At 59.7% G+C, this 11,839-nt stretch overlaps 2 protein-coding genes across 2 annotated transcripts; both read right to left on the bottom strand.

Moving 5' to 3' along the window:
* Positions 1-447: 447 nt before the first annotated feature.
* Positions 448-3,493, bottom strand: SAC3D1 (SAC3 domain containing 1). Its single transcript, XM_056131787.1, has 2 exons — positions 2,792-3,493; positions 448-1,037 (listed from the first exon to the last, which is right to left on the bottom strand). The coding sequence occupies exons 1-2, from the start codon at positions 3,363-3,365 to the stop codon at positions 535-537; spliced, it is 1,077 nt and encodes a 358-aa protein (XP_055987762.1). The 5' UTR covers positions 3,366-3,493; the 3' UTR covers positions 448-534.
* A 1,543-nt stretch (positions 3,494-5,036) lies between these two features.
* SNX15 (sorting nexin 15) lies at positions 5,037-11,839 on the bottom strand. The gene is made up of 8 exons (XM_056131809.1): positions 11,632-11,839; positions 9,490-9,525; positions 8,984-9,104; positions 7,663-7,778; positions 7,406-7,568; positions 6,775-6,918; positions 6,071-6,331; positions 5,037-5,514 (listed from the first exon to the last, which is right to left on the bottom strand). Exons 1-8 carry the CDS (start codon positions 11,728-11,730, stop codon positions 5,408-5,410), a joined length of 1,047 nt encoding a protein of 348 aa, XP_055987784.1. The 5' UTR covers positions 11,731-11,839; the 3' UTR covers positions 5,037-5,407.

Raw genomic sequence — 11,839 nt, 5'->3', positions numbered from 1 at the left:
CTGACCCTTGCTGGCACACACTAGACACCCAGAGCTGGGGGACACGGAGTGACCCTCCCCCACCCCCCGCCAGCTTCTGGTGATGGGCCCGTGAGAATGGGTTGTACTGGACCCATGTTAGACCATCACGGCCAGGCCTCAGGGATGTGGGGAAACCGAGGTCAGAGTGGAAAGGGCCCGGCCAGTCTGTATTCTTCTCCCTTGTTTCCACCCCTCTGCCACCCTCACAATAAATGACGCCTCACTCCTGTCCAAAGGCAAGAACGAAACCAAGAGGGCCGGAAATCCAGTACAGCGGGGAGGGTGTTTGCCTTACACGCAGCAGATCCGGGACGGATGCTGGGCACCCCATTTGGTTCCCTGAGCACAGCCAGGAGTCACCCCTGAGCACTGCCGGGTGTGGCCCCCAAACAAAACCAAAAAAAAGCAAAAACAAAAATAAATAAAAAAACTAGGAAGTTCTTTTATTGTCTGAGAATGATGACAAAGAAACTGGCCAGGCATTTGGGCTCTGGCAGGTGCCACAGGCCCTCCTCATACTGGGGACATGGGTTGGCCCACACCCCCGTCTTCCTCCTCGGCCATGACCACATCCTCCAGGGTGCGCCCCTCGATTTTGCTTCTCAATAGCACAGTGCAGTCCCCAGCAGGGGGCAGCCCCTTCTCATCGTAGCGACCACGCAGGAACACGACTCTTTGCTCTGCGTCCAGGGGCAGATCATGGGACTGGCACAGGCTCTGTGCCTCCTCGGACCCGTCCAGCGCCAGCAGGTGGATCAGGAAACTCAGGGGCACCGTCTGGCCCTTCGGGGTGCTCAGGGCCCGAGCCAGGCGCGCCAGGGCCTGGCGGCGAGCGAGGCCCACGTGGCACCGCACGGCGCAGCTTTCCAGATAGGGCAGGGCCCGGAGCAGTCGGAAGAGGCGGGCTGCGTTGCTCTCTCGGAAGGCGGCGTCCACAGCCAGGGCGGTGCGCAGGGCCGGGCAGGCGCGCAGGGCAGCGGGCAGCTGCAGCACCTCATGGAGGGCCTGGACGGAGCCTGTGAGAGCAGGGAGCAGGGCTGGGATTCAGGTTCTTCCAGGGTCAGGCCCAGCCTCCAGACATCCCGTCTAGCCACCCACTCTGCCTCTACTAAGCTCATCTCCTTTTGTAATAAGGCAGATGGGATTTTTTTTTAGGATGGTGTAGTGGGGGGTGACCACTGCTGGCGGTGCTCAGGGGAAAGTATGCAGTGCTGGGAATCCACTCAGGGTCAGCGTCACGGAATCCAAGAGCCTTTGCCCTTGGACACCGTCTCTGGCACTCAGGCAGGGTTTCTGATAAGGGCGCAGGCCTGGATAATTTAATCAACAACCTGCTGATTGGACAATTATATGGAAGTGGACCCCACGGCCTTCCCGTCTAGCAGCCACTGGAACCTTGGAGATAGCACATTTGTGGCGTCAACCACATTTATTACAATAGGACAGAGGTTAAAGGATCTAGAATTTTTTTTTTTTTTTGCCACATCTGGCAATGCTCAGGGATTACTCCTGCCTCTGCACTCAGGAATCACTCCTGGCTGTGCTCAGGAGACCATCTGGGATGCCAGGGATCAGCCCATGTCAGCAAGGCACATGCCCAAACACCCTACCTGCTGTCCAATAGTCCTGGTCTAGAAACTTTTCAGATAGCTTCACGGGCAGATGTTATGTATATGCTCAATTGTTTTGAACCTGATGACTGAGGTATTTTAAAAGTTTGAAAATCAGGACAGGGGCTGGAGAGATAGCACAGCCGGTAGGGCGTTTGCCTTGCACGCGACCAACCCGGGTTCGATTCCCAGCATCCCATATGGTCTCCTGAGCACCGCCAGGAGTAACTCCTGAGTGCAGAGCCGGGTGTGACCCAAAAAGCAAAAAAAAAAAAAAAGAAAAGAAAAAAAAAAGAAAATCAGGACACAGAGGGGACTCAATAGGCAAATCCAGGGGGCTGGCGCGATAGTACAGCGGGTAGGACGTTTGCCTTGCACATGGCGCACCCGGGCTTGATTCCCAGCAACCCATATGGTCCTCTGGGCACCACCAGGAGTAATTCCTGAGTGCAGAGCCAGGAGTAACCCCTGTGCATTGCCAGATGTGACCCCCTCCCCCCCAAAAAAAGGCAAATCCACACAGCGAGCCCGAGTTCCAGAACAGCATGGTTCTCTGAGCACTCCGGGAGAATCACTGGGTGTGGCACAAAAAATCACCACCTCAAAAAAAAGAGGTTTGAAAATCAGCGCAGGGGGCCAGGGCAGGGAGACTGCTTTATATGCCGGAAGCCTGGTTGAGTCCCAGCACTGCATGGTCCCCGGCATCAACAGCAATCCTGAGCACAGCACTGAGCTCTGCCCCGCGTGGCCACAAAACAAGTCTGTTTCATTTTGTTGGGTTCGGGAGCGCGCCTGCGGCCCTTCCTGGCTCTGCGCAGTAGCGACTGACTCCCTTGGGTTGAGGACTGTATAGTCGGGACTGGTGCAGGAATTGGCAGGACGCAAGGCAAGCGTCATTTAATAACCCCTGGACTATGTCTCCGGTCCCCCCCAGAGTTGGTGTATCACTAAGTGCCAACCTGCCGGTTCCAAACCCGATCCCTCCGCTTTTATTACGGGAAAACGGGGCAGGCGCAAAGGCCCACATCGGGGTTCCGTGATCCTCTGCACGGACTCGACACCCCTTCGGGAGGCGGGTCGGGGTCGGGGACGAGGCTAACGATGCGCCGGGGAACCGTCCTTCCTTCTTCGCGGCTGCGCAGACCGGGGCTCGGACTCACCGAGGTTATAAAGCAGGAAGAGGCCCTGGAAGGCGGCCTGGCGGGGGTGCGGCCCGGCACCCTGCGCGTAGCAGCGCCGCAGCGACCCGAAGCCCTCCTGCACCTGGGCCTGCAGCAGCACCGGGTCGGCGGGGCCGTGCTGGGCGTCGGGCCCGAGCCGCGCCACCACGGCCAGCAGCACGGCCAGCGCCGCCTCGAGCACCAGCGCCGCCTCGGCGTGGCCGGCGCGCTGCAGGGCCAGGTCCAGCCGCACGGCGCGCAGCCGGTCGGCCACGAAGCTGGCCACCTCGGCGGGGGACGCGTCGGTGCGCTCGGCCACCTCGCGGGCCAGGTAGCGCACCGTGGCCAGCAGCACCGACGGCGGCCGCAGCTGGCAGGGCTGCGGCGGGGGCCGGCCGGCGGCCGGGCGGCTGTACTCCTTCACCACGCGCTGCGGGTCGGCGCGGGGCCGGGCCCCGCCGCACCCCGGCGTCACCTCGAAGCGGTGCAGGCGGCGCTCCTGCTCCCGCCGGACGCGCTCGGCCGTCGGACACATGTCGGGGCACGTGCCCACGGGCAGCTCGAAGTCGCGCATGGCTGGGCTGCGGGGAGGGCGTGGGCACTCAGCACCCCGGGCTCGGCCACGGCCACCCGCCCCATGCCGCGCGCGGGGACGCCCAGTCCGGCCGAGGCCCCGCGGGTGCTCGCGCCCACGACGGACGCCCGCCCAGCCCGGCCGGCCCGGCCCCGCCCAGCCCGGCCCCCTCACCTCGTCCCGCCGCCTTCCCACAAGGCCCCTCGGCGCGCCTCCCGAGATGCACCGCGTTGTAGTTCCGCGCTACCCCGCCCGTGACGTAACGCTGTGCGCCGCGCGCGAGCCCGGCGCACTCCCAGGATGCATCGGTTCGTAGTTCCTTCGGCAACCAATCGCCTGGCAGGAGGGGCGGGGCAGGGCGGAGCCACGCCCCGCGTCTGCCAGGGCTCCCGCCTCCAGCCATCCCCGCCTTTGCCTCTCTCCCCACTTGCACTTCCTACCCCCTCCCCCAAGATGGGCACTCTGGGTCCAAGGGTTCATCTCTAACTTTTTCGCCCAGTAAGCTGGCTCAGTTACCCTCACTGCCTTTTTTTCCCCTGGTAGCTAACGTCCCTATTTTCTAGAACAGGGATCAGCAAATTATCAGTAAAGGGTCAGCGGAAATACGGTGCAGGAAAATTTAAGGGCTGGCCATGCAGGGACAGACCCAGTTTGATTCCCCAGCTCCGCATATGATCCAGGGAGCACTGCCAAGAGTTACTCATGGGTGTGGTCCAATAATTCTCCCCTCTGCCACTCCTCCCCCCAAAAACCCCAATAAATGTTTTGAGACTTGCAGGTGGAAACTACTCGATTCTGCAGCCATTCAACCATGCCAGTGTGGCAGGAAAGCTGTCCCACACAAAACTAGTGAACTTAATTGCTCCAATATTTTTATATACTTGTTTGGAATGATTTGCATCTTTCAGATTATTTGCTTAAAGAAAACATTTAAAAATCTCCAGGTTAATAAGACTTCACCTGTGCGATGCTACAGGACACACGCCTGATCACATAGCGAGTCCGGGCAGTTCTCGTTAAGAAGTTCTCTATAGAGGAACTGTAAAAATGAATTTTACAGGAAGCACGCAACCTAAGAAAACGTTTAGGAGCTTGGCTAAAATTTGGCCAAGGAAAAGAAAATCTTTGGCAGGCCCACAAGTCAGGAAATCAGAAACACACAACTTCAGGCAGCTGAAAACCATGTGACTCATCCTAGCAATAAATAAACCACCCAAAAGAAAACCTGCATTGAGGCCGGAACAATAGTAAATAGGGCCCTTGCTGTGCATGTGACCAACCTGGGTTTGATCCCGGTACCCATATGCTTTCCCAAGCCCTACCAGGAACTCCAGAGCCAGGAGTAAGCCCTGAGCACCACCAGATGGTGGCCCCCCAAAAGAAACCTTGCACCATCGGTACAGACCTTCATTAATTTAAATAAAGTTCCTCTCTCTATAAATAAATTTCCCTATAAAAGAAAGTAAAATCCTCAGAAGGGCTGGAGAGATAGTACAGAAGCTATGGCACTTGCCTTGCATTCAAATCCCAGTACCACATAAGATCCCCTGAGTCTGTGGGGGTCACTCCTGAGCACAGAGGCAGGAATAGCCCCTGAGCACCACCAGGGGTGGTCCCCAAACAATCCTAGGTCATGGACTTTACAAAGGCAGAGGGTCCCATGTGGCTGCAGATGAGATGTGTAAACAGAAGTTTAGTGGCTGGATCTGCTGCTTTTTGGGGAGGAGGCTGGGCAGTCTGGGCTTGGATGACCGCGCGGTACCAGCGTCCACACCCGCAGCCCTCTGTGCCACCTCCTGAGCCCTGCACTGCTGCTTGAACCTTGACATAAGAGACGAGATGAGAGGCGGGAGATGGAGATTCCACTGTGGCAGGCGTGGTCGGGGAGGGGGGAATTTCATTGTTCTCATTCTTGGTCCAGTTACAGACAGAAAAGGCTCCAGGAGTTAGAAGACCAGGAGAGAAGACGAAGGGCACCAGGGAGAAGACGAAGGTGTGGCTGGCAGTGCTGGCACGAGAGTCTGGGGTCGGGCGGCTGCTTGTCAGGGCGGGACCTGGGTCAGGTGCTGGTGCAAGATCTCCTCTGCGCGCTTCAGGTACTCGGCTGCCTTTTTCTTCACGCCCTCCCGGCGGGCCGGGGACGGGTCATCTAGGGAGAGAAAAAGGCTTAGTGCCTGGGCCTGGGCCCAGGCCCCTGAGTCTAGAAGCCCTGATCTAAGCCCTTCTAATTCACGAAGTAGCACGGAGTTCACCAACCACACATCTTTCGTCTTTTCTGGGACTCGTGTCTATTCTCCCAAGGCACAGTGCAGGGCTCCTGCCTGGCATAAGAGATCCACCTAGAGGGGCCGAAGCGATAGTACAGAGGGGAGGGCGTTTGTCTTGCAGGCGGCTGACCCATGTTCAATCCCCGGCATCCCATATGGTCCCTCAAGCACCGCCAGGAGTAACCCCTGAGCAATGCTGGGTATGATCCAAAAAAAAAAAAAATTGGTTTGCAGCTCCCCTGGGTCCCACCAGGAGTAGGGAAGGAAGGAAGGAGGGAAGGAATGAAGGAAGGAAAGAAGGAAGGAGGGAGGGAGGGTGGGAGGGAGGGAGGAGCCAGCTGAGATCTGCAGCTGGCCTGTGAGGTGCAATCCTGCCCCTTGAAGTGCTTCTTTCCCCCTCCCCCTCCCCGCCCTCCGGCCTTCCTCACCCCTACTCACCGGGCACACCCCGGAGCAGGATGTGCACCCCATCCCGGTAGGCCTGCAGTGCCTTGGCGTAGGCCCCCGCCTTCTCATCGCGCAGGGCCTGGGTGATGAGCTCCGTGGCTCGGCTCAGATAGGCAGGGGGGGGCCCCCCATCCCCATCCTCCTCCTCTTCTTCCGGCCCTCCTGGCTCCCAGGGCTCCTGGGCCGGTCCCTGCGCCTCAGCCTCCATGGCAGCCAGCAAGCCTGCGTGGGTAGGGCTGGGGCCTGCACCCTCTGCAGAGAGAAATGAAGAACCCGGGCTGGATGGCAGTGCCCGGGCCACGCAGGACCTGCTGCAGAGCCAGGCAGCGGGATTTTTCAATGGACTGTTTAGCGTCTCTAGGCCACGTCTGTGGTGCTTGGGGACTGAACGCGAGTTACAGGTGCACCTCGAACCGCCTCTGGTCACGCCTGCCCGCACACCCTCTCTTACGCTTTCAAGGAAGGTGCTCGCACCCCTGCAGGCCCTGGCACCTCCGTCATTTCCAGCCTCCTGGATAGTGGCACGTACCGGGGGCACCAGCTGGCCAGGCTAGGAGCCCTCGCCCAGGACCATGCCACCTGCTCCTGCTTCTCACCTATGATGCCTACGGGCCACAGGGGCTTTCTCAGCCTCAGGAGCACCGTGCCCAGGGCCTGGCTCTGCCTGACCCCACCTCACTAGTCCCAGCAGTTACCTTCCTTGGAGAAGGGGTCGAAGAGGGCCAGCTCGGCGTCAGACAGGGGGCCGCGGGCCGGGGAGCCAGACACCTCCTCAGTGCTCCCGCAGTTGAACAGGAGATCCAGGGCCTCCTGGGCTGGGCTGGATGGCGCAGGGTCTGCTGAAGAACAAACCACGGGGGACACTCGGGTCTCGGGTCTGCCCTAAGCCACCCCTGAGTTTTCTCTTTTGGGCCACACCACTCAGCATGCTCAGGGCTAACTCCTGGCTCAGGGATCATGGGGGGTGGCGGGGGGGAGGACGCGGGAGACCATATGGGGTGGTGGCAATTGAATCGGGGTGCGCTGTGTGCAAGACAAATGCCCCACCTGCTGTACTATCACTCCGGCCCCCGTGCCCCCTGTCAGGAAGGACCCTCCCCCCTCCCTGAGCCGAGGCACCCACGGCTACACAAAAGCCCATCTGTGTGTGGAGGGGGCGTTGGTTCACAGATGAAGGACTCAGAGCGCAGACATGGAAGATGACCGGGGCACCCCTGCAGGTCAGGGGAGAGGAGGTGGGACCCAGTCAGGCTCCTCCCGGAGGTCACCGAGGACAGGTAGGGACCACCCAACCTCCACCTGGCACCTTCCCACACCCCAATGTACCTGGCACCTCCAGTTCCTCAAGGCCCCTCCTCTCCGCGGGCAGGGGCTGGGGCAGCCGGGAGTCCTCAGACCGGGGCTCGTCGGAGGGTAGTGTTGGGATGAGAGGGGGCGGCAGGATGTGCAGGTCTCGGGCCAAGTCAGAGGGCCGGGTCACCTCCCCACCCTGCAGGAGGGAAAGACCAGCCAAGGGAGTCCCGGGCGCAGCCTGGCGGGAAGCTTCAGGGTGCAGGGAGGTGGGGGGGGGCGAGGGGGCGTACCCGGAAGAACTCCTTGAGCTGGGGGCTGTTGTTGAGCGCCGGAATGTGCACGGTGAACCGGAGCAAGTCCTCTGCCCCCTTCCGCCGCTCCTCGATCACTGATGGCTCGAACCGGCCTGGCCCAGGATGAGAAAGGAAAGACCCAGTAACCTTCGTGAGGGCCTCCAGGCCACGGTCTAGGGGGCCGGAGAGGAGGGGGCACAGCCTCTAGCCCTAACTGCTTCCAGCCACCCCGCCAGGGTCACTGTCTGAGCACAGGGCGGGGAGAATCTGAAGGTGACTGAGGGCCAAAGAGCCAGGACAGTGAGTTGGCCTCACAGGACCACTGGCCTTGAAGGAGGCCAACTCCAGCTCAATCCCCAGCCCTATGTATGGTCCCCGCAACCCCGAGCACGGCCAAGGATGACTCCTGAGCACAGAGCCAGCGGTTAAGCCCTGAGCACCGTCGGGAGTGGCCCCCAGACAGAAGTGAAAGGAAAATAGAGATAAAGAGAGAAATGAGTGTTCCTGGTGTCCCACACCACAGGGGGCAGCAGCAAATGATGCGCCAACCCTAGGGCCGGGAGGAGGGGGAGGCTCAGAGAGGGAGCACTGCCCGTCATGCCCTTTCGTGGCCCCAGCGCTGTGTCCAGGCGGGCAGGCAGAGTCTCTAACTCTGGGCCGGGGGTCCCGGAGCATCTCTGCTCTGTCCACTCCCGAGCCCAACCCACCAGCCAGGGTCCTTCTCCAGGCTGAGGAGAAACGTCTCCCGCAAGGCTAATGACCTGGAAACAGGTCAGTGCCCTCGGCCAGAGACAGAACCGGGCCGGGGCCAGGCAGGGAAAGACACAACTCACGCCAGAACAGAAAATCCACGAGCGTGGCCAGTAGCTCAGACACCCCCAGTACGTGGTCCCTTAGCACCCTGGGGCACACGTTCGCTGGTTCTGGATGGGACACATCTCTAGGGGAGTCCCACCCGGGGTGAGATTTCTGTCACTTCCTGAACCCTCGGTGTCCCTGTCTAGCAAGGGGGCGAATGAGGATGAGGCATTTAAAGAGCCCAGTGCACCAGGCAACGCGAGCCTCAGTTTCCCGGGGTTATTTAATTCAGTTCTGGGGCCACACTCAGCGGTGCCCAGGGCTTACTCCTGGCTCTGTGCTCAGGGGTCACTCCTGGTGGAGCTTGGGGGACCCTCTGCGGCTCTCCGAGCTCAGGGGGATCGAACCTATGTTGGACATTGTTCTGGGCAAGCTGTGTGTGACAGAAGCCATCTCTCGGGGTGGCTGTCGCGCCCCTCCAGCAGAGTCCCCTGCCCGCCTCTCCCCTCCCCAGGCTCACCGAACACCTGGGCACGCGGGAAGGCGGGAAACTCCTCGGTCCGGCGGAAGAGGTTGCGGTGCGTGTAGGCCAGGTCCCCGTGCAGCTTGCGAAAGTCGCTGTAGCGCTTCCAGACCACCACCTGATGGGACATGGGGACTGGAACAGGGCAGCGGGGAGCAGGGACCCGCCCCGGCACCCCCACCTCCCCGGGCCCAGGAGGAAAGCGGGGGCTGGCCTCCTCTCCAAGGGACCAGCCGTTGGGACCGGAGCGATAGTACAGCCGGGAGGGCATTTGCCTTGCATGCAGAGGACCTGGGTTGGATCCCCGGCATCCCATAGGGTCCCCCGAGCACCACCAGGAGAAATTCCTGAGTCCGGAGCCAGGAGTAACCCCTGAGCATCACCGGGTGTGACCCAAAAAGCAAAAACAAAACAAAACAAATGAAAAAAAACCCAAGTGACCAGCCGTGCTTTCCTTCACTGGCCCTTGAACTGAGCAGTGGCCGCCCTTCGTGGGGCCTCACCTCTTTGACATCCTCGGGATCCTTCTTTGAGATGAACTGAGGAAGGAAGATAGGGCAGGTCAGTGCAGGGGTCACCTACTCCTCCGCCCAACATGATCCCTGGGGGCTGGGATGTTCCCACACTCTCCCATGGTGGGTCCCTTTGGCTACTGGTCCCTGGTATCCTGGTGTCCTGTGTCCAGGCTCTGCATAGAACTCTGAGCTCATTTTCTCTGCCGTGCACCTCAATTTCTTTCTCTGTCAAATGGGAGCAGGTCTAACATTCCCCTAGACCACATCCTTCGCGGCCACAGTTCCTGCAAGTCTGTAAGGATATAAGACGCTACATCTTCTGAAATCAGAGAACCTCCAAGTTCATGAAAGAAATGAGATTTGTTCCTAGGAGCCCCTTCTTTTTTCCTCCATTTTTTGGCAGTAGCCACACTCAGCAGTGCTCAGGGGCTATTCCTGGCTCGGTGCTCAGGAGTCACTCTTAGCGGTGCTAGGAACTGAAGTGGTCTCAGCAGGATACAAGGTGAGCACCTTCACCCCTGTACTTCTCCTTCCTTAAAGAAGAAAGCCCTGTGCTCAAACTGGAACCCCCAGATACAAGACACCATCTGGGGTGCCCTGGGGTAGAGGCAGAGAGAAGCATGGGGCTCTGGACAGCCTCATGCCTGATCCTGGGGAGCAGGCCCAGTTCGCAGCCCATTTAGGAGGCGAGAAAACTGGGCCGGAGTGGTAGTACAGTAGGTAGGGTATTTGCCTTGCACACGGCCAACCTGGGTTCAATCCCCGGCATCCCATATGGTTCCCCAAGCACCGCCAGGAGTAATTCCTGAGTGCAGAGCCAGGAATAACCCCTAAGCATCACTGGGTGTGACCCAATAACCAATAACCAAAAAAAAAAAAAAAAAGAATACACGGGACTGGAGCGATAGCACAGTGGGTAGGGCGTTTGCCTTGTACGTGGCTGACCTGGGTTCAATCCCCAGCATCCCATATGGTCCCCCAAGCACTGCCAGGAGTAAGTCCTGAATGCAGAGCTAGGCATAACCCCATGAGCATGGCTGGGTGTGACCCAAAAAGAAAAAAAAAAGAGAGATGAGGAAATGGGGCCAAGGAGAGGGGCTGGATAGAGTGATTTACACGGCCCAACTCCACTGGCATCACTGAGGGGAAATCTCCACTGATGGGGGTCCTGTAATCACTCTTCTCTCTATTGCCTCTCCCAGGGAAGAGTCCTTAGGGATATACAAACATTAGAGATGCTCAGGCCCAGATCTCCTAGGCCCCTGCACTGCAGAGGGTATCCCCCCAACTCCTCAGCACCACCGAAGTGATCCCAGACCAAAACTACTTCAATAGTCACCATTTGAAGTTGCCTAATTTTAACATCCTGAAGGTACCCCAAAAGATTCTTCCCCCAAGACTTCCAGCTTATCCTGCTACAGGGGCAGGATGCGTTTCTGTTTTAAACTTTTCCGTTTCCCCCTCCTTCTTTATGCTGGCAGCCCTGATCCTTAAATTCTCCGGAATCACGTGCCATGAAAAATGAATGCCTTATAATAAGCCTTTCATGTAAACGGCAAGCTAAGCAAGAAACAAAACTTGGGGGCTGGAGCGATAGTACAGCGGGTCGGGCGTTTGCCTTGCACGCGGCCGACCCGGGTTCGATTCCCAGCATCCTAAGGGTCCCCTGAGCGCTGCCAGGAGTGATTCCTGAGTGCAAAGCCAGGAGTAACCCCTGTGCATCGCCAGGTGTGACCCCAAAAGCAAAGAGAAAAGAAAAAGAAACAAAAAGTCCTCGGATTGGAGAATTAGCTGATACTGGGGTTGAGCTGCAGTTTTCCAGGCCACCCGCAACAGTCACAGTCCCTAGCTCAGAAGGACGGGCGGCCTCGGGTATGGGCACACACTTAACGCAAAGGCTAGTGCAGCATCCGCGCCCTTTTAAAAGGATGAGGCCCCGCCCCCGGCCCCGCCCCCGGCCCGCCGCCGTAAACGGAGGCGCGAAGAGCGACCGCCCCTTAAAGGGGAAACGCATTTCTGCCTCCCGAAAAGGGTGCGTCCCGCGGCGCCGCGCCTTAAGGGTAGACGCGGCGGCCTCCCGTTAAAAGGGCCCGGCCGCGCGCCGGGGGCCCCACCCTCCCCGCCCCTCACCTGCGCGGTCACTTTGTACTCGGTGTAGCCCTTGGGGTGGGCCCGGGGGTCGGAGACCGTGTAGTGCCGCAGGAAGTCGTCCTTGGCCTGGCGGGACATGGCGTGGCCGCGGCCGCCGCGCTGGCCGCCGCCCCCACCCCCGCCCCTCCCTCGGGTCGGTCCTGGCCGCCGCGCCGGGACTCGGCGCCCGGCGTCCTCCCGCCCAGGG

This window comes from Sorex fumeus, unplaced genomic scaffold, assembly GCF_029834395.1.
Source record: "Sorex fumeus unplaced genomic scaffold, SorFum_2.1 ptg000093l, whole genome shotgun sequence".
NCBI lineage: Eukaryota > Metazoa > Chordata > Mammalia > Eulipotyphla > Soricidae > Sorex > Sorex fumeus.
Note: the sequence above shows the minus strand (reverse complement) of the source record. Positions and strands in the feature narration are given on the sequence as shown.

Excerpts from the sequence above, each read along its gene's own strand:
- SAC3D1 (XM_056131787.1), bottom strand. The coding sequence starts at position 3,365 with ATGCGCGACTTCGAGCTGCCCGTGGGCACGTGCCCCGACATGTGTCCG. Across the intron at positions 1,038-2,791 it reads CTTCCTGCTTTATAACCTCG|GCTCCGTCCAGGCCCTCCAT; the intron begins GTGAGTCCGAGC and ends CTGCTCTCACAG.
- SNX15 (XM_056131809.1), bottom strand. The coding sequence starts at position 11,730 with ATGTCCCGCCAGGCCAAGGACGACTTCCTGCGGCACTACACGGTCTCC. Across the intron at positions 7,569-7,662 it reads AGCTCAAGGAGTTCTTCCGG|GGTGGGGAGGTGACCCGGCC; the intron begins GTACGCCCCCTC and ends TCCCTCCTGCAG. Across the intron at positions 5,515-6,070 it reads CCTGCTCCGGGGTGTGCCCG|ATGACCCGTCCCCGGCCCGC; the intron begins GTGAGTAGGGGT and ends TTCTCTCCCTAG.